A 23,045-nucleotide genomic window follows, 5' to 3' on the forward strand; every position below is an offset into this window, starting at 1 on the left:
ATAGACCAACTGGGACCACTGGCTGTGGTGTTTTCTTAAAAAAAAAAAATGCAAGAGCTTCATGATTACATTTGTTACACTGACACTATATGAAATTTTAAATAATATAATCAGAAAATGATTGCTGGGTAACCACATTTATTATTAACATAGAAACCTACACTGTTCCAGGAGCAGTCAGGTTGAGTCCAAAATTACACTCTATTCCCTATTTAATATTACATGTTTACATTTCTGTTGTTTTAGCTCTTTTCCAGATCAACATACAATAATTAGCGTTAAGTTCCTTGCTAAAAGGCACAATTACAAATGTTTGACCTTGTCAGCTTGGTAATTTAAAAAAGCAACATTTCAGTCATAACCTTCCAGTAAACTACTAGGCAACCGGCCACCCCAGATTTGACAACAGTGGTACACTAAATAGGGAATAGTTTCACATTTGGCACACATTGTCAGAAACACTCCTGCTACCCATCATTGGGTGGCAGACCTTACCTTCCCTGGATGACAGGGCAACTGGCAAATACAGCTAAACTAATAAAAAGGAAGACAGTGATGAATACGCAGGGATAGTGACGGTTTAGGATATTGTAATTCCTGAGAACTTTTTGAATCCAAACATTTTGTAAAATTTGACATTCACTTTGGTAAATGCCATGTACAACCACATGTTAATATTCCATCTTAGCCATCAAAGTCAGTTTGTGTAAAAAATAAGAGGTTCTCGTCTGTTACTTTTGTATCTTTTCCCCATGACACCTGACTGATTGTACTTAGCTCTTATCTTCATGAAGAGCAGAACTATTCCAGCTAAATACATTGCGTTGTAAAAGTATTCAGACACGAGACCAATTCACTCATACTGTATTACTGAATTACAAATGGTAAATTTTGTTTCCGTTTGATATTTTATTTGAAAAAACTGATACAGTGTTGGAGGGATTTTGGTCCATTCATCTTGGCAGATTTGGGTCAAGTTGTTCACTTTGATTTGGCAATGACTGTTGACCAACATTTTCAAATGGTATCACAGATTCATGGACTGAACCATGTTCTCTGGCAGTATTTCCCAGTCTTACTTACATTTTTACTTACATTCATTCTTACTTACATTTTAGCAAGCTGGCCAATCCATGCTAATGAGAAGCATGCCCACAGCATGATGCTTACACCACTATACTTCACTGTAAGGATGGTGTGCATTAAGGCATGGGCGGTTTTAGGTCAGGAAACACAACATTTTGAGCTTTGGCCAAAAAACTCTTGGTCTCATTTGACAAAAAAAAATATTTTCCCAGATTGCATCTGGGTCACTCTCAAGCTTTTACCACCCTCCAATACAGACAAGTTTCTTTCAAAGCTCTTGATATGACTGATCAGGCACCCACTACTTCACACCCAGCCACTGAATGTGTAAAATCTTCAAAGGCATGTTGGCATCTCTGTGAATTCTCTAACAAGACTCTTTGTTTGAGCTGAGTTTTAAAGGACAGCCTTTTTTGGGCAGAACCTGCTTCTACTTCCTGATGTTTGATCCAACTGTGCTCACTGAGATATCCAATCACTTGTATTTTTTTTACTCTTTTCCTAATTATGCATTTGTATTCCTATATCTTTAACCTCTGTAGAATGCTTGACCAATGATCCATGGCTTTTTATGCAGAATTTGGCAGAGGCCAAAGGTTGGGTAACTATGTTCACATTAGGGATATTTCTTTGTAAACTTGGAGCTTCCACATCACAGGGGTTGAATACAGTACATACACAAGCAATACAGTATATTGCCTTTTTTTATTGCTCTTATAAATAGTTCCCAACACTAAACCAATGTTCTTACAATAGCCTGCCAATAATTGATGTTGAGTGTCAATGTTATCAAATAAAAATATCAAATGATATTGAGTAAAATGTCAATGTAACATTTGTAATTCAGTAAAGTGAGAGAACTGGTCAGGGGTTTAAATACTTTTGCAAGGCAGTGTATCTCTGTAGTGATATGAATCGTTTGAATGTATCTTCAAGCAGAACCAAAGACAGCGGGAGACAAAGAGAGATAGAGTTAAAGTTAGAGGGAAGGACAGAAAGAGAGTAGAGAGAGAGAGAATCAGCGCAGCAGTTCTTTTGTACGCGTTTTGGTGTTGTCTCTTTGTGTTGTGTTTTTGTCCATGTCAATTATCCTGACCACAGCCTGTTTTGTTCACTTTGCCTAATTCAGCATCTCTGCCTCAAAGACCGCGGCTGTTGCCCTCTGTCCATCTAATCCCCTAAACAGTGTTCTCATTGGTCCGTCTGCATGGCCAAACCTGCCATTACTGTCAACCACGTGTGACCCCGGCAACTGCCTTCCACAGAAACCTAAAATAAGCACAGACAGTAGAACACTAAATAACGTGACGCTACTTTGCTGTCGTGCCTGCATTATCGGGAGGTTGACGTGAGAGATAAGTTGACACAACTTGAGGACATTGGTGACATCACAACTGTTTAACGTTCCCCAAAATGGAAAACCTAGAAAACTCATCCTCATGAATGTAAACCCCCCCCCCCAAAAAAATATCTGTTTGTCAGAGGTATATGTTGTTTTGGCGGTTTAAATGCGATAACCTCCCACTTCACCCCTAGTCCCAACTTAGCATTGCGTGTCATTCTTTTCCGACAGGTGGTAAAGAAGGGATTAGGAGGTTTGCCTGAGGAACTGAGATGGACAGCGGGAGATTCTGTTTGTCTGCGATGAAGTGATGACGAGTCATGAGTGGGAGATTCTGTTTGTCTGCGATGAAGTGATGACGAGTCATGAGCGGGAGATTATGTTTGTCTGCGATGAAGTGATGACGAGTCATGAGCGGGAGAACGGATATTCAGGACAGTTTCATCTTAAGCCAGCTTAAGTCATTTGATCTGGGAGAAAAATAGGGAAAATAAACATTAAAATTTGCTGTGTGCATGTGTGTTTTCTGTCTGTCTTTGTGCCTGCCTGCCTGAATGGTAGCCCTACTGGATACGTTGTTGCCCTGATTATAGCCTGAGAGGAAGAGCTGCCTCTCAGATTGATGTTTAAGCAACTCTGCCCACTTTAAATCACCTCTGCCTATCCTTCCACATCAGTAAATCAAATTATAAAATGAAAGATTACACTCACTTAAGATAAGCTGTTCTACACATTAGTACACCAGCCTGCCTGTGTATATGGCTGCCTGGCCACCTTGCTTTCTCACTGCCTGTCTGTTGAACATAATGATGTTCCAGTGAGAGTGTGATTGGAAGAGACAAGGATGGGGTTTAGCCACATACTCAGCCTCTTCCTTGGTGATGACATTTCCGGTAGCCAACCTCTCGGCTACAGCAGAAACAGCAGGGTCATAGTTCAGACTGGCTGCTGCTATTACCTCGCCATTCCTATGGAGAGACAAAGGGTTAACACACGCACACACGCACGCACGCACACACACACACACATACTCGGACGTACATACATGGCATGCTCACCCACACATGCAAAGCCATGCAAAGTGGACACTCACTTAATATAAAAGGCCAGGAACTTCTGTTCTTCCACTCTTCCTTTTATCACTATGTCAGTGTATCCTTCCCCATAGCCTGCAATGGACACAAACACATACATTATCAGTGTGTGTGTGTGTGTGTGTGTGTGTGTGTATGTTCAGGTGTGTACAGTGGATACCTGCATATCGGATGTTCTTCCCCAGCAGTACAGTCCAATAGTAAGGTATTGAGTTGAGCTCAGTGTTTTTTTCCAGCATGTTTAGGGCAGCTATTCTTCCTAAACAAAGCATGCACAGACCAGCATACTTCAATGAAACATTAAAAGGTTTACATTTTCTTGATAATATCGGAAAGATTATTGATTATTAATTATTATTAAATGTTATAAGACTAATGGCAAATTGAAGCAAATGTTAGAAGTCAAAAGTGTAAGGCACTTGTTACATCAGCCCAAGTTACATTAGAGTCATTTAGACCCTCTTAACCAAACTGACTTACAGGTGCAATTAAGTTGAAGCTCCTTATTTTAAGAAGCCAACTACAGATGTTTCACCTTGTCAGCAGCACAGGGATTTAAATCAGCAACCTTTCAGTACACTGGTCAGACTCTGGACTGATACGCCTCACTATCTGTCGCCTCACTACTTACCGTGTGCCTGTGCCATCTGCCAGTGACCTATATTGACCATCTGGTTTTTGGCCATGGTCAGGGGGAAGGTTGCCAGGTCTCCTCCACAGAACACATCAGGAACATTGGTCCTCATGTACTGAATAGAGAGAAAAACAACATTTCTATTGATATTGTTTAATGCATATCATTTTTCAGGCATTTTATGCTATATTGAGACGAAAATAAGGAAAAGATAGTGTAGGGAGTTTTTTCATGAAAGAGCGGAGGCCCAGACCCAACCCTATAATCCAGCAGTACATGTGGACCAGAGAAAGCGGCTTAGATTGCTGGGGGGGATTGCAAATGTGACCACATCCCACAAATTAACAAATGCACCAATGCCCCCAAACAGAAAAAGCTGGTAGCTTCTAGAATCTTCCAGGGGCCTCCAGCTGGGCCATCCCCACCCCTATACACCTGCCTCCTCTTGGGACCTCGTCAGTGGAGGCATTTTAGACCTCCCAGGGAGCAGCTTGGGACGGAGGCGAAAAGAAAATGTGGAACCAGAGAACACTGCAAGATGGAGGTGGAGGAGGATGGCTTGAAGGTGGAGGAGGATGGCTTGGAGGTGGAGGAGGATGGCTTGGAGGTGGAGGAGGATGGCTTGAAGGTGGAGGAGGATGGTTGGAGGTGGAGGAGGATGGCTTGGAGGTGGAGGAGGATGGCTTGAAGGTGGAGGAGGATGGTTGGAGGTGGAGGAGGATGGCTTGGAGGTGGAGGATGATGGCTTGGAGGTGGAGGATGCAGGGGCCACCAAAGTTAGGACCGCCAGCACCCCCCAAACCCCCACAGAGATGCCGCCTCAGAGTTGAAGCTGCCACCCCAAAAAAGGGGTTGTCCTTTCAATTTGATTTATCCCCCATCTCCTCCCCTCACCCAACTGTTTTTGTTAATATAATGCCCTCAAGGGCCCTGAACACATTCTTTGTGACCATTCCATGTGTCTCTCACTGTTACAAATTAAAAAGAAGAAAAAAAGCCTTCAGCAGTGGCGAACAACCTGGTAGACCAAGGAAGACCTATTCAGTCGATGACCATTCCGAAAAAACCTACAATTTCAGACAGATCAGGATCACACTCCAAGAGGTAGATGTGGATGTGTCAGCCATACCCGCCTACAAAAGACTTCACCAGCCAAGCAAGAGACGGTGGACAGAAAGGTACAGAAACAGCAGGGCCACAAAATACCTCCAAGTCGGCAGTTCTATAAAAGTAATCTTTGAAAAAAAACTAGGGAGTTCTTTATTGGCCAAATTCATTTTCTACAGAAACAATTGAAGACAAAAAGTCCTCAGAACAAACAACAAGAAGTTAAGTACAGTACCGGTCTGAAGAGCATTACCAGAAAAGTAACTAAGCATGGTGTGGTCAATGGGTCTCAGACATCAGGCAGTTATTACATGCAAGGGTATGTGACCAAATATGACATAAATGATCAAATCCTTTGGACATTATCCCATAATTTCCCAGTCACAGATTAAGACAAGTCATGGACAAAAGAAAATCAAATTCAATGGAAAATCACAGGTCTGAAAAACCACATTCAATCTGTCCCAGAATGTTATACTTCAACCTTGTTTTTTAAAATAATTTATAATTTAAAATGAGAACTTTTGGATTATAGACCCAAAAGAAGAAACTATTATTTTCTGTCCAAATACTTACAGAGGGAACTTTGTGCATAGACACATTATACTGCTACCCTCAGTCTATGGGACTAAATAGGTCAACAGCTGTCACTTCTCCCTCTGGTGCTGATCCTTCCCCTGGCTTGTCACAGCTCCAGCGGTCTACATCGCCGGCCTTTTAGACGCCGCGTTCGCCATCCATTTTGAACGCACCCCGGACTGTACTGTTTCATTGCTCAAACCTAGTACTCATTCCTCAGTCATTACATGTATAAATGTTCCCTCTGTTTCCCCCTGTCTTTGTGCTGTATTGTGAATGCTCTGTCATGTGTGAGAGAAATGACCTGTTCTGTTTTAACTTCAGACCAGCCATATAGCTGTTGATCTGTATCTGGGAAGTGTTCTGTTATCTCATCTTATGTTTGTGTAAGCTGCGCTGTAGCAGCCCTTTTTTGTATGGGAGGTTAACTCTCCTCCAGAGTGCATTGGGTTGTTGGAAATAAACCTGTTGTTTTCATCACCATCCTGTGCCTGACTCCAACTCCTGACAACAACATGCCATAGGTATGTGTTTAATTGGAGCTCACCTTGTCCACTATGACAAAGTTCCTAGAGTCCATGACTATGGGAGTACTCTGCAGGAACTCTGCGTTTGGGATCACACCTAGAGGGAGGGACAGAGGGAAGAATTACTTGGTCAAAGGAGAGACTGAGATGATATCAGAACAGACATACAGTAGGTCTTTATGAGCTTATTTAGGATAGAAAATGAAATCATTGTGATTTACATACCGATCCCAACGATTAAAACATCAGCAGGAAAGACTGTCCCACTTTTCAGCACAACCTCTTTTACCTACAAAGAAACAAACATTCACAGAATGACCTGACACCGCAATACCGCATACATGTTGATACATCAGCTGGTCAGACCAAGGTTTCCCAGTGGGCTTACAGCCACTGTAGAAAAATGGCTGTCAGCCCACTATTCTACAGTGGTAGAACTTGGTGGTACATTCTTAATTGTTGAAGAATTGTTTGGCTAAATCAAGAACAAAGAAGTTAAGGCAAAGACTCTTGAACATTCTCCTATTATGCTTTAAACAACTAATTCAACAATAGCTCTCAGCACATTGGGACAGCACCAATAATCTGACCAGCCAATGTATATAAATCGAATTTGTCCCATACAATGCATTCAGAAAGTATTCAAACCCCTTAAGTACACTTATTTTAAGATGGATAAAATAGATTTTTGTCCTCTACAATCAACAAACGATAATCATAATGACCAATCAAAAACAGGCCTTTAGGCAATTTTGCAAATGTATGAAAAAACTAAAATATCAGTATTCAAGTATTTAGACCCTTTGCTATGTTACAAAAACATTTGCTCAGGTGCATCCTGTTTCCATTAATCATCCTTTAGATGCTTTACCTGTGGTAAGTTGAATTGATTGGTCATTATTTGGAAAGACACACCCATATCTATATGCGGACAGCAAAGAGTAGCTTCAGGTCAAGTCTGTGAATATCCTTGCGTGTCGCAGCCAGAGCTTGGAATTGAACCTGATAGGATATCGCTGAAGAGACCTGAAAATAGATGTTCTGACAGACCTTGAGTGGATCTGCAGAGAAGTATGGGAGAGGGTCCCCAAATTGGTGTGCCAAGCTTGTACTGTGGCATCATACCCAAGAAGACTGGAGGCTGTAATCAACTCAACCAAGTACTGTGTGAGGTGGTCTGAATACTTATGTATGTGTTTTTTTGGTTTTGTTATACATTTGAAAAAAATATTAATAATGTCTTGGTCGTTATGGGTGTTGTGTGAAAATTGATGAGGATTTTTCTTTTTATACATTTTTGAATAGGACAGTAATGTAACAAAATGTGGAAAAAGTGGAAGGGTCTGATTACTTTCTGAATGGACTGTACTTTGTTAATAACAGCTGAAGATTTTGAGTCAAACTTTTATAGAAATGTAGATAACAGCTGGCAGGACACCAACAAGGAGGTCTTTCTACTGTACCTTGCCATTATTTCCGCGAACCTCTTTCACATTGTCATTCATATAGAACTTGATATCCTTCTGTGAGAGCATCTGTCAACACACCATAGGAAAATGGAGAGGATGAGAGGTGTTTGAGCTAAGACTGGTAAAGCTACCGACAGCAAGAATGGCTGGTATTCCCTGGGCTTACCATCATGGTGACCTTGCCGATCTCAAGACCAAGTGTCTTCTGGTAGGGCATTTCACTGCTGCCAATCACTGTGATGCTAGTGGCCTTGTCCGTCATATAGGATGCCACCTCCATGCCTGAACAAAACAACATGTAGCGGTCTACAAAAAGTGCACTGCTGTTGCATAAGGGGTCAATTTGAAATGCAGTAGATGATCCAAGATCAGTGGGTTAGGATACGTTATCACACTCCCGTAAATACCGACAAAGGACGTCCCCACGATGACGATACGAGCGCCTATGCAGGCAGCATGGATCTGTCTGGCATCTTCTGGTGTCTCCAGCATCATTACGTTCTGCAGGTCTTTCCCTGGACACTCCAGACCCTTTGCTCTATACACCAGGGTTTGAATGGGGAATTAGAATCAGTAGAATGAGCATTCCCCTTTCAAACTGAACAACTTTGGTGTTCAGATAGGTTGTGGACTGGTGAAAATATTGGGGTAAATGGTGTGTGTACACACCTACATCCTGTGGATATGAGGAGCTGGTCGTAGCTCTGGACTAAACCGTCATCAAATGTTACTGTCTTCTTCTCTGTGTCCATTGACAGGGCCTATTAGAGTAACACACATTGACAGGGCCTATGAGAGTAACACACATTGACAGGGCCTATGAGAGTAACACACATTGACAGGGCCTATTAGAGTAACACACATTGACAGGGCCTATGAGAGTAACACACATTGACAGGGCCTATTAGAGTAACACACATTGACAGGGCCTATGAGAGTAACACACATTGAAATGGCCTATGAGAGTAACACACATTGAAATGGCCTATGAGAGTAACACACATTGACAGGGCCTATGAGAGTAACACACATTGACAGGGCCTATTAGAGTAACACACATTGACAGGGCCTATGAGAGTAACACACATTGAAATGGCCTATGAGAGTAACACACATTGACAGGGCCTATGAGAGTAACACACATTGACAGGGCCTATGAGAGTAACACACATTGACAGGGCCTATGAGAGTAACACACATTGACAGGGCCTATGAGAGTAACACACATTGACAGGGCCTATGAGAGTAACACACATTGACAGGGCCTATGAGAGTAACACACATTGACAGGGCCTATGAGAGTAACACACATTGACAGGGCCTATGAGAGTAACACACATTGACAGGGCCTATGAGAGTAACACACATTGACAGGGCCTATGAGAGTAACACACATTGACAGGGCCTATGAGAGTAACACACATTGACAGGGCCTATGAGAGTAACACACATTGACAGGGCCTATGAGAGTAACACACATTGACAGGGCCTATGAGAGTAACACACATTGACAGGGCCTATGAGAGTAACACACATTGACAGGGCCTATGAGAGTAACACACATTGACAGGGCCTATGAGAGTAACACACATTGACAGGGCCTATGAGAGTAACACACATTGACAGGGCCTATGAGAGTAACACACATTGACAGGGCCTATGAGAGTAACACACATTGACAGGGCCTATGAGAGTAACACACATTGACAGGGCCTATGAGAGTAACACACATTGAAATGGCCTATGAGAGTAACACACATTGACAGGGCCTATGAGAGTAACACACATTGACAGGGCCTATGAGAGTAACACACATTGACAGGGCCTATGAGAGTAACACACATTGACAGGGCCTATGAGAGTAACACACATTGACACAGGACATGAGGGTTCCTGAGAGGTTGTAAACCATTGCAAAATTCATGTTTTTTAAGTTTATTGAACATTTTCAACATCAGACAATTGAAATCCAGTGTGATCATTGAGAATCGTTTTCCCAAGAAAGTAAATGAACCCAACTGTAGACGTGTTGTACAGTAAAGACTAATAGAATGAGGACAATGGAGACAGACAAATACAGCTGTAATGTACCCACCTCTTTGCTGAGCCACACCTCAATGTCATACTCTTGGAAGAACTCCATCCTCCTCAGCAGAATGGTGTCACTCTCCACATTCATCACCTAAGGGACGAGGGGACAACTGCATTAAAAAAGTTATTAATCAAATTATCAGACATCAGAAAATATCATACATTTGTTATATGATTTGTATTATTCTGATTGGAGCAGGATTGCCTATGAATGATGTTAAAATTGATTGTTTATTTTTGTGGGGAAAAACTAATAAACATTGCCCCAACGCCATAGATCAATGGTAAGGATAACCTGGGTTACCTGAGTAGGTGTCAAAGCTTAAACAAGAGAAAAAACATTTATGGGCACTTGCTATGAGAACCTGCTCCAAGACAGATTAAAGCTGTAGGTTAAAGAAATATGAACTCATATAAATGTAAAGTGTTGGTCCTGTGTTCCAAATACACTAAATGCTTATTTCTCTGGAAAGTTGTGCACTCTTCTATTGAGAATGTCTCTCAGCATCCGTCCACCTGACACTGCAGCAGCATACTCATTCCCCAGGTGGGCATACTCATACCCTTAAATCTGCATTGCTCTGATCTGTATCCCGATGCCATTTTGTCACCAAAAACAATGCCACATATGTCTAACATTTTTAAGAAGATGTTCAATTGGCATGATGACTAGGGAAAGAGTAGCAAAACTATTGCCAAATAACTGAATGTTTATTTCTCTACCATAAGCTGCCTCCAAAATAGTTTTTGAGAATTTAACAGTATGTCAAACCCGCTTCACAACTGCAAACCATGTGTAATTACGACAGCTCAAAACCTCCATATCTAGCATATTCACGTATATCGTATGAGTCCAGCCACCTGGGTTTGCACAACTACATAATTTTTGGACAACATTTCCGAAACCGTCTCGGAGAAGCTAATCTCCAGGCTTTTGACCTGACCTGCAGTTAGCGTCATAACAGACCGCAGTGGGCAAATGCTCACCTTCTATGGTCACACTGGCACGCTGGGGAAGTGTGCTCTTCAAGCAGCTGGCATGGCAGATTAATATTTGTGTTCACTGTAGACATTTTTATCTGAAATGTTGAAACATTTTATCTAAGTAAAAATCAGGATTCAGAAAGCAGCATAGCACTACTATTGTAGCAAAAATGTTTTTGAAGGTTATTATTGGGTATTTTACAATGTTGATCATAACATCATGTTGAAAAGATTGATCTAGAGTGGATTATCAGGTCAGGCAGTCTCATGGTTGATGGACTCCAGTTGATTGCAATGAAACGTCTCATTCCTCAGACAGGAGTGCCACAGAGCACAACACTTATACTAAATACTTATACTATACAAAAAGAGGGACCACCACCCCGGTCTGCCATCCCAGAGGCACTGTCCCCGACTGCCACGCGATGTTGCACAGGCGTGTCAGCCAAGACAGCCCCACAACATCCAGAGACTTGAGGTACTCAGGGCGGATCTCATCCACCCCCGGTGCCTTGCCACCGAGGAGTTTCTTAACCACCTCGGTGACTTCAGCCCGGGTGATGGATGAGTCCACCTCTGAGCCATCATCCTCTGCTTCCTCAATGGAAGACGTGACGGCGGGATTGAGGAGATCCTCGAAGTACTCCTTCCACCGCCCGACGACATCCCCAGTTGATATAAGAAGGGGGACCGGAGGGTGTGTTCCAACTATAGGGGGATCACACTTCTCAACCTCCCCGGGAAAGTCTATGCCAGGGTTCTGGAGAGGAGAATACGGCCGATAGTAGAACCTCAGATTCAGGAGGAACAGTGTGGTTTTCGTCCAGGCCGTGGAACACTGGACCAGCTCTATACCCTCTACGGGGTGATGGAGGGTTCATGGGAGTTTGCCCAACCAGTCCACATGTGTTTTGTGGATTTGGAGAAGGCATTCGACTGTGTCCCTCGCGGCATCCTGTGGAGAGTGCTTCGGGAATATGGGGTCCTGGGTCCTTTGCTAAGGGCTGTCAGGTCCCTGTACGACCGAAGCAGGAGCTTGGTCCGCATTGCCGGCAGTAAGTCAGACTTGTTCCCTGTGCATGTTGGACTCCGGCAGGGCTGCCCTTTCTCACCGGTTCTGTTCGTAATTTTTATGGACAGAATTTCTAGGCGCAGCCAGGGGCCGGAGGGTGTCAGGTTTGGGGACCACACGATTTCGTCTCTGCTCTTTGCGGATGATGTTGTCGTGTTGGCCCCTTCAAGCCAGGACCTTCAGCATGCACTTGGACGGTTTGCAGCCGAGTGTGAAGCGGTGGGGATGAAAATCAGTACCTCCAAATCCGAGGCCATGGTCCTCAGTCGGAAAAGGGTGGCTTGCCCACTTCAGGTTGGTGGAGAGTGCCTGCCTCAAGTGGAGGAGTTTAAGTATCTAGGGGTCCTGTTCACGAGTGAGGGAAGGATGGAACGAGAGATTGACAGACGGATCGGTGCAGCTTCTGCAGTAATGCGGTCGATGTATCGGTCTGTCGTGGTGAAGACAGGGTGGCTGGGCGATCCCTTAGAGATAGGGTGAGAAGCTCAGTCACCCGGGAGGAGCTCAGAGTAGAGCCGCTGCTCCTCCACATCGAGAGGGGTCAGCTGAGGTGGCTTGGGCATCTGTTTCGGATGCCTCCGGAACGCCTTCCTGGGAAGGTGTTCCGGTCCCGTCCCACCGGGAAGAGACCCCGGGGAAGACCTAGGACACGCTGGAGGGACTATGTCTCCCGGCTGGCCTGGGAACGCCTCGGTGTCCCCCCGGAAGAGCTGGAGGAAGTGTCTGGGGAGAGGGAAGTCTGGGCATCCCTGCTTAGACTGCTGCCCCCGCGACCCGGCCCCGGATAAGCGGAAGATGATGATGATGATGACTATACAAAAAATTAAAAAATGTGCCTAATGTTGGTCTTAAGTTCAATGCCAATGATACAGCTGTTCATTGTTGTGCAGCCACATTGAAAAGGGAATTTGAAGAAATGCAGTGGGCTTTCACTGTTGTTACTCAGTAAGCTGAAATTGCTTTGAAAACATAAGCGAGTTGATGGTTTTCCTGAAATCTTAGATACAATAAAAAAATAGGAGCAACGCACAAGTAACTGAGTTTCAAGAGAGATGAGTTTCTCAATTTAAGACTGCATATACAAGGTCTTGTGAAAAACATCAAGTTGGATTCAGAAATTTGTACAGTATCTCACAAAAGAGAGGGAAATATTTTATTATATCTTTTCATGTGACAACACTGAAGAAATGACACTTTTCTACAATGTAATGTAGTGAGTGTAAAGCTTGTATATTTGCTGTCCCCTCAAAATAACTCAACACATAGCCATTAATGTCTAAACTGCCTAAAAAGTGAGTACACCCCTAAGTGAAAATGTCAAAACTGGACCCAAATTGTCAATATTTTGTGTGGCCACCATTATTTTCCAGCACTGCCTTAACCCTCTTGGGCATGGAGTTCCCCAGAGCTTCACAGGTTGTCACTGGAGTCCTCTTCCACTCCTCCATGACAACATCATGGAGCTGGTGGATGTTAGAGACCTTGCGCTCCTCCACCTTCCGTTGCCCCACAGATGCTCAATAGGGTTTAGGTCTGGAGACATGCTTGGCCAGTCCATCACCTTTACCCTCAGCTTCTTTATCAAGGCAGTGGTCATCTTGGAGGTTCGTTTAGGGTCGTTATCATGTTGGAATACTGCCCTGCGGCCCAGTCTCCGAAGGTAGAGGAACATGCTCTGCTTCAGTATGTCACAGTACACGTTGACATTCAAGGTTCCCTCACTGGTTCCAGTAATCCAAGTCCTTAGTCTGCTTGTCTTCAGCAAACTGTTTGTGGGCTTTCTTGTGCATCATGTTTAGAAGAGGCTTCCTTCTGGGACGACAGCCATGCAGACCAATTTGATGCAGTGTGCGGCATATGGCCTGAGCACTGACAGACTGACCCCCCACCCCTTCAACCTCTGCAGCAATGCTGGTAGCACTCATATGTCAATTTCCCAATCACAACCTCTGGATATGACGCTGAGCATGTGCACTCAACTTCTTTGGTCGACCAAGGGCGAGGCCTGTTCTGAGTGGAACCTGTCCTGTTAAACCGCTGTATGGTCTTGGCCAACGTGGTGCAGCACAGTTTCAGGGTCTTGGCAATCTTCTTATAACTTAGGCTATCTTTATGTAGAGCAACAATTATTTTTTTCAGAATCTCAGAGAGTTCTTGGCCATGAGGTGCCACATTGAACTTCCAGTGACCAGTATGAGAGCGATAACACCAAATTTAAAACACCCTTTGCTTCCCATTCACACCTGAGACCTTGTGACACCAGGGAGGGAAAATGGCTAATTGGGCCCCCTTTGGACATTTTCACTTAGGGGTGTAATCACTTGTGTTGCCAGCGGTTTAGACATTAATGTTGAGTTATTTTGAGGGGACAACATATTTACACTGTTATACAAACTGTACACTCACTACTTTACATTGTAGCAAAGAGTCATTTTATATCTGTTCATGTGTGGTCACATCAACAGATATAATCAAATATTTCCAAAAAAGTGAGGGGTGTACTCACTTTTGTGAGATAATGTATATACACTATATGGCCAAAAGTGTGTGGTACCCCTACTAATTATTAGATTCAGGGGTCTCAGCCACACCCATTGCTCACAGGTGCATAAAATCCAGCATATAACCATGACATTTCCATAGACAGAGATATAGTCGGTCGTACTTAAGAGCTCACTGTCATAGGACGCCACCTTTGCCACAAGTCTGTTTGTGAAATTTCTGCCCTACTAGATCTGTCTCAGTCAACTGAATGTGCTATACTTATGAAGTGGAAGCATCTGGGAGCAAAAACAACCCAGCAGAGATCCAAACATCAACATCAGCACAAGAACTGTGCGACGGGAGCTTCTTAAAATGGGCTTCCATAGCCTAGCAGCTGTACACAAGCCTCACATCAAGCATCAGCTGGAGTGGTGTAAAGCAAGCTGCCACTGAACTCTGGAGCAGTGGAAACGTATTCTCATTCTCTGCAGTCTGATGGACGAATCTGGGTGCGGTGGATGCCAGGAGAATGCTACCTACCAGAATGTATAGTGCCTACTGAAAAGTTTGATGGAGGAGGATTAATGGTCTGGGGCTGTTTTCCAGGGTTTGGGCTAAGCTCCTTAGTTCCAGCGAAGGGTCATATTAATTCTACAGGATACAAAGATATTTAAGAAGGTTGGGTGCTTCCAACTTTGTGGCAACAGTTTGGAGAAGGCCCTTTCCTATTCCAGAATGACTGTGCCCCTGTGCACAAAGCGGGGTCCATAAAGGCATGGTTCGATGAGAGTGGTGTGGAGGAACTCGAGTGGCCTGCACAGAGTCCTGACCTCAACCCCATTGGACACCTTTGGGATGAATTGGAATGGAGATTGCGAGCCAGGCTTTCTTGTCCAACATCAGTGCCTGACTTCACAAATGCTCTTCTGGCTGATGGGGGAACAAGACGCTCCAAAATTTTGTGAAAATCCTTCACAGAAGAGTTGTGGCTGTTATAGCTGCAAAGGGGTGGCTAACTTCATATTAATGGGCATGGTTTTGGAATGGGATGTCCAACAAGAATTGTAGGTGGGACAACCACCCAAGCCAGTGGGATACAGTACAACAATATAGTACAATGTGTAGCTATTAGAATGGTCGAGTGAATATGGCAGAAAAGTAAACATTTTAAAGAGTTTGCCAGCATTAGTACACAAACGTTTTGCCATATAGCTACACTTTGCCATGAAAAATACCCTGATGTTTTTGTGTTTTATCTCTACCGTCAAATTATTCTAATTTACTGGATATACAAATATGACCAGTTTATGAATGGTGAGTTTTTCGTTATATGATTGCATTTTAGTACCCTGCTCCCAGTTGCACTACAAAATGTATTTGAACATAAAAGTAACAGGCACATTGGAGGTGCATGCCCCATCAAGCCTGTTAGCACATATACAACCATGAATGTCCCTGGAATTAAACACAGTGAACAATCAGAAATGCCAACCCTCAACAACGGAGAAGCATTTCTCAACAAGTAACTTTGTTTGCTGTAGTTATTGTTCCCATCTACATGGGCATCAAAACAATCCTATCTGCATTTTGGAAAATATACCAGAAAATCATCAGTTTTCAGAGTTAGAACATGAACAAGAATTTTCCTGTTCAGGTCAGAATTATGCACATTGCCTTTGGAAAGTATTCAGACCTCTTAACTTTCTCCACATTTCATTGTTTCTAAGATTTCATTTATAATTCATTAAATATACTTCAATCTTGCCATCTGTCTACATAACCTGTGATGATAAAGTGAAAACACAATTTCACATTTTGAAAAATAAAATAAAAAATCTCCTGTAAAATAATTCAGAACATCTGACACATGAAATTGAGTTCCTGTGTCCTTTTGATTACTCTGTTCAAAAAATTAAGGGAACACCTAAATCATACATTGGGTCTTGATGAACGAAATATATTAAAGATCAATATCTTTACTGTAAATTGTGCAATTCGTTGAGAACAAAATAACAACGGTCAATGGAAACCAAAATCATCAACCAATTGAGGGCCGAATTCAAACTCACACCAAAAATCAAAGTAAACAATTGAAATCACAGGCTCTTCCAACTTGCATGAATTTCATCCCAGCAACTCATAAAGTGACTCAGTAGTGTGTATGGCCCCACGTGCCTGTATGCACTCCCAACAACATCAGGGCATGGTCCTGATGAGACAGCAGATGGTGTCCTGGAGGATCTCCTCCCAGACCTGGATCAGGGCATCAGTGAGCTCCTGGATAGTCTGTGGCGCTAATTGACAGCGTCAGATCCACCGATATATAACATTCCAGAGGTTCTCAATTGGATTCAGGTCTGGGAAACGTGAGGGCCAGTCACTGGCATCAATGCCTTTGTCATTCAGGAACTGCCTACACACTCTGGCCACATGAAGCAGGGCATTGTCCTGCACCAGGAGGAACCCAGGGTACACTGCACCTGCGTAAGATCTGACGATGGGTCTTTGGATTTCATCCCGGTACCTAACAGCAGTCAGGGTACCGTTGGCTAGCATGAGGAGGTCTGTGCGACCCTCAAAGGATATACCTCCCCAGACCATCGCTGACCCACCGCCAAACTGGTCATGCTGGTTGATGTTACAGGCAGCATAACGTTCACCACAGCATCTCCAGACTCTTTCAGGTCTGTCATATGTGCGCAGTGTGAACTCTCATCTGTGAAGAGAACGTGGCGCCAATGGCAGATCTGCCAATGTTGGTGTTCTCTGGTGAATGCCAATCAAAAGCATTGTTCTGGGTTGTGAGCACAGGTCCCACTAGAGGATGCTGGTTCTTCATTCCACCCTCATGGAGTCTGTTTCTGACAGTTTGGTCAGAAACATACACACCAGTAAACCATGAGAGTAACTGCCAAACCCAGGTGTGTAGCTGGTAGAGGCATCGCCAAGTGACTCAAAGTGACTCAAACTAAAATGTCTGAATATTAACATACATGAGATATTCTGGTTTTTTAATTTAAAAAAAGTAAAAATGTAAAAAACATTTTTGCTTTGTCCTCATGCATATTTTTTAAAATAAAAAATACATTGTGTACTGCAACAAAGTCTGGAGAAAGTGGGGTATGAGTACTTTCTGCAAGCATTGTACGTCCAAACAGGGAGGTGAATCTACCTTGCTAAGTCGTGTTTTGTCGTAGGGTAGAAGGTCATCCCTGGTTACCATGATGATTCTGCCTCCAAAGTTTTGTTGTCTCAGAGTCTCCGCACACACTAATGAAGCAGACCCTGTACTTACAAAAAGAGAGCACACCATCACACATTCTCCTGTATAGCCATGAGAATGCATATACACACCCCCACACACAAGGCTCATGCACATACAGAGACATTTAAGTCTTAGTGCCACTTCCTCACCTCCCCCAAGGAGTACGATGGTGTGCATGACGCCTTGTACTCTGGTGCCCATCTTCTTTATTCGTTTGGTCTGTCTCACTGTCTACTCACATAAACCACATGACAGCCTAAATAATTGTTCTGCTCCTTCAGTGTCTATACAGCATGCTTAAAATACATTTTCTAATATTCCAGTATTTAATTTAGATTTTTGTTGTAATTTAAATTTGTTATTGATTACCTTTTTGTTTATGGACACATACACTTTGTTGTTTTCGACTTTCACCTGGAAAATATATAGAACAAAGTCATCGAATTCTGCCATCCTGTGTTCGTCTCTCCCTACAGAGCAAAATATAGTTTAAACTATGCTATTTCATTATTTGTCATCATTTACTGTATCATTGTATACACAGAAAATGCTTTTGATTTGAAAAGTTTCTCAACATACAATATTTTTGGATTATGTCATCATGTTAATTCATTTTACACCTAACTTTTGCTTGGATAGTTCCATCGGTGACCAAATTCATTTCAACAAACCAAAATTGATAGGTTGAATATAACAAACAATTAAAACATTTACTGAATTTCAAGTTAGTGTCAATGGCATCAAAGACATTATGTTGGCATGTTGATACAGTTGTGCTCATAAGTTTGCATACCCTGGCAGAAATTGTGAAATGTTGGCACTGATTTAGAAAATATGACTGATCATGCAAAAAATTATTTAAGGATAGTGATCATATGAAACCATTTATTAACACATAGTTGTTTGGCTCCTTTTTAAATCATAATGACAACAGAAATCTCCCAAATGTCCCTGATCAAAAGTTGAATGCGTGGCCTTGTTATAGACACACAAGGTGACACACAGGTGAAAATGGCAATTCAAGGTGAATTTCCCACACCTGTGGCTTTTTAAATTGCAATTAGTGTCTGTTTATAAATAGTCAATGAGTTTGTTAGCTCTCACGTGGATGCACTGAGCAGGCTAGATACTGAGCAATGGGGAACAAAAAAAAAACTGTCAAAAGACATGCATAACAAAGTAATGTATGGAAAAGATGAAAAAGGATATAAAAAGATATCTAAAGCCTTGCAAATGCCAGTCAGTACTGTTCAATCACTTATTAAGAAGTGGAAAATTCTGGGATCTCTTGATACCAAGCCAAGGTCAGGTAGACCAAGAAAGATTTCATCCCAAACTGCAATTTGGAGGGATTACACCAAAATAGAGCTTTATGGTCAAGGCGGAGGGCCTATAGTGAACAGAATACCATCCCCACTGTGAAGCATGGTGGTGGCTCACTGATGTTTTGGGGTTGTGTGAGCTCTAAAGGCACAGGGTATCTTGTGAAAATTATCAGAAAATACTGGCAGACCATTTGCATTATTCTGCATGAAAGCTGCACATGGGACGCTCTTGGACTTTCCAGCACGACAATGACCCTAAGCACAAGGCCAAGTTGACCCTCCAGTGGATACAGCAGAAAAAGGTGAAGGGTCTGGAGTGGCTATCACGGTCTCCTGACCTTAATATCATCAAGCCACTTTGGGGAGATCTCAAATGTGCGGTTCATGCAAGATGACCCAAGACTTTGCACGACCTGGAGGCATTTTGCAAAGACGAATGGGCAGCTATACCACCAGCAAGAATTTGGGGCCTCATTGACAACTATTACAAAAGACTGCACGCTGTCATTGATGCTAAAGGGGGCAATGCACAGTATTAAGAACTAAAGGTATGCAGACTTTTGAACAGGAGTCAGTTAATTATTTTCTTTGTTGCCATGTTTTTTGTTTTATGATTGTGCCATTCTGTTATGACCTACAGTTGAATGTGAATCCCATAAAAAATAATGTGTTTTGCCAGCTCACTCATGTTTTCTTTACAAATGGTAAATACATTAACAATGGTATGCAAACTTCTGAGCACAATTGTATATAACAACATTTCATACCACCTCAGTGATATAAGCTAGGAAATTATATTTTTTCTAAACCAAAAATAAACTAAAAAAAGAATAACCTATCCAATAATTAGATACTGTACATATAATTTCAATGTTGATAAGTGTCAACCAAAGCCAATAACATTTTACATTTGTAAAACAGTTAACCAATCTTGTCCCCCCTCCCTTTTCCAACCTTATGACAGGGTAGACAGTCCATGCCAGGGTATTCCTCCAAGTCTCCAGTGTGGATGTTGAAGCAGGCACCGTGCCACGGGCAGCGCACATTGTGCCCTGAAAGAACCCCTAAACACACACAGATAAACAAGTATGACAGCAAATTATTTCACTTGCTATGGTCCTCATTTACATTCCGTAATGCAGGAGCTTCTCCTGCTGCACTCCACAAAACATGGCAATACACTGATTGAGCACATGACTTGCAGTTCAGTAGTCTGGTCCAAAATGATTTACATTCTCGTAAAAGATTAGCAAATATTTCTGAATCATGTAAATGATGAAAATACTGAGATAGTTATCCTTAATGCTGTTATATTTGCCAGGTGAGGTATTGAAAGGTATTGAAAATAGAGGTGTCAATACTTTGACCTTTTAAAAATATATCTTACTCTGAGCAATTGCACACAAAACAATGGAGCATGCAGTACAATAGCTCAGCATTTGCAACTTTTTTTGTATAGTCTTTTATTGTCATCCTTATAAAGGACAAGACAAGATCTGATGTCTCTCTCCAGCACACATTTCCACACACTCAACCCAATACACACAAACCTACACTGGGACAGCCTTTCCTCACCTCTGCTCAGGGGAGCTCCGTAGTGGGTACACTGATTGCCAGTGGCGCTGTACATGCCTTCACTCCGTGCCAATAGAACATTGTGACGTCCTACCTCCACTTCCATCATCCTGTGCACACACACATGTGCAATGTACAACAGCTGTGTGTGTGTATGTGTGTCAGGGCTACAGGTGTTAGGACTGGGGTTCACTGAAATTCAGGTCATTTCAAACGGGAACCACTCCAAATTCAATGTTTCCTGAATAACAGAGCATGAAAGTATTTTTGTGTACCTCCTGAATTGATGGGAATTGAAGTGGAATTTACCCTAACCCTGAGCGCTTAAGAATCTGCGTCTCTATATTTTCTGAACCATGTACTTTCCCTACCCCACCCTCTCTCTTACTGTCCATCCTGCAGATCGGACTCCAGACACACCACCTCCGTCAGCTCTTCAGAAGCTTCGTCCAGGCCGGTGTACAACAACTCGCTACCAACTGTAATGAAACACACCTTACATATTTTTTTTAACCATTTAACCAATATGTGTTTGTTTGTACATGCCTTTTGCTGACAACTCAGCTTCCTCCAAAATGGAAGCTGAGTTGATGAATGAATACAACCACACATTCAAACGGAAAATGCATCAGCTTTTATGCACCAGTCAAGCCTCATTCAACAATTTGGTTATCACTCTCTTTATTTAACCAGAAAATGGTACTCACGTAGCCTTGCAGACATCTTCCCGATTCTACAGTAATTACGACAATCCTTGATAGTCCTTAAAGAATGTGTTAACAGGAATTCTTTGCATCAACTGAAAGCACCTATCGTGATGGGACAAGAGTCCGTTTCCCCGGCAATCGAGCGTGCTCCCACCTTCATCCCTCGTATTGTTGATTATTTAACAATACAAAATAATGTTCCATAAAAATCTTTGCAAAAACTAAAAATATTAACTAATTAATTAATTTAGCCTAGATCTGTTAGAATTTGTGATTTTGTGTGGAGTATAGTCCTCATTGATGGTTGAAGAGTAGGACTAGACTATAGCGAGCCTTTCTGTGTGACACAACAACAGCATAGAGAAAGGCTGACAAGGCACTAAACATTCATAATGAATGGGGTCATGACATGGTGACAAGGCAAACCTTGCTCATTCATTTAATTCATCGTTGGAAAATTGTTGTTTTATGTTTGGGTAAAGAAATTTGAAAATGTGTTTCACCAGAAAAACATAATAATAGACATCACCATGCAAAGGTTAGAAATAATGTTTTTTTTTATAGAAATAATAATTGTGTCCATCAAATGTTCCTTTTGTCAAAGAATCCACCATTTGCAGCAATTACATGCAGACCTTTGACATTCTAATTGTCAATTTGTTGAGGTAATCTGAAGAGATTATACCCCATGCTTCCTGAAGCACCTCCCACTAGTTGGATTGGCTTGATGAGCACTTCTAACATAACATAAGGCAGGGGCGTCACTAGAAATTCATGAATAGGGGGACTAAGCCTTTGTTTGGGGGGTCTGGGCACCCCTAAGCATATTTTCATCATGTATTTTGAGAGTAACTCGGGTGTAAAATCTATCAAAATAAAGTTATTTTTGGTCAAGGTTGGCTAAAAGTACACCTGTCTCATAGTTTGTGTTAGACACTGATCTAATGACTTAAATTCTATCCAAGTAAAGAAATTAAAGTTAACCCCATCCAACACAAACAAAAGGCACAAAAACTGAATATGTACTTTTGTCAATTAGGCCTACAGTTAATATTAAATGAACATCTACATACATATTCTGTTTCTAAACCTGATTTCTCTTAATAATTTCATGAATGACATGAATGATATATAATAACTACTGTATCAATATAGGTGACGATAACCGACTTTTTCATCAAGTGAAATGACGAGAGAATAGTGTAGCCAGCGAAGTGTTTGTCTATCCTGAAGAAATCCTAAGACATGAATTGAAAATTCACCAGAAACAGTTGCAATATAACAGTAAACAATTCATTTCAGGCTTCCCATAAAGTAGCTACAAAAGATTGTAGCCAGCGAAGTTGTGTCTATCCTGAACAAATCCTCTTTTGCCACTGGCCATTCAGGAATGACATTCAGCTAATTGACCATTCGTGAATGACATTGATACAGTTAAACTGACTAACGTTTCAACTAACTTTTTCATCAAGTCAAAAGACTAGAGAATCATGGAACCTACCAGAAATAGTTGCAATACTGTATAACCGTAAAGAGTTTTAATTTAGGCTTACCACAACATAGCTACTGAATGTTGTAGCCAGCTATTTTTTTTTGTCTATCCTGACCTAAAAAGCATGCCGGCTGCGTACATCTAAAATCCACAAGAAATAGTTGCAATATAGCCGTAAACAGTTTTATTGCAGCCCGCAAATAAAATTAATA

At 42.1% G+C, this 23,045-nt stretch overlaps 1 protein-coding gene across 1 annotated transcript; it reads right to left on the reverse strand.

Annotated features, from left to right (window-relative positions):
* Positions 1-370: 370 nt before the first annotated feature.
* LOC105027535 (apoptosis-inducing factor 3) lies at positions 371-21,082 on the reverse strand. The gene is made up of 18 exons (XM_034293069.1): positions 21,023-21,082; positions 20,635-20,744; positions 20,014-20,123; positions 18,104-18,148; positions 17,884-17,965; positions 17,642-17,754; positions 9,934-10,020; positions 8,508-8,599; positions 8,246-8,376; positions 8,005-8,120; positions 7,833-7,904; positions 6,595-6,658; positions 6,390-6,466; positions 4,154-4,271; positions 3,683-3,781; positions 3,522-3,597; positions 3,292-3,396; positions 371-2,898 (listed from the first exon to the last, which is right to left on the reverse strand). The coding sequence occupies exons 2-18, from the start codon at positions 20,741-20,743 to the stop codon at positions 2,859-2,861; spliced, it is 1,536 nt and encodes a 511-aa protein (XP_034148960.1). The 5' UTR covers position 20,744; positions 21,023-21,082; the 3' UTR covers positions 371-2,858.
* Between the last annotated feature and the right edge of the window lie 1,963 nt (positions 21,083-23,045).

This window comes from Esox lucius, chromosome 7 (genome assembly GCF_011004845.1).
Source record: "Esox lucius isolate fEsoLuc1 chromosome 7, fEsoLuc1.pri, whole genome shotgun sequence".
Lineage (NCBI taxonomy): Eukaryota > Metazoa > Chordata > Actinopteri > Esociformes > Esocidae > Esox > Esox lucius.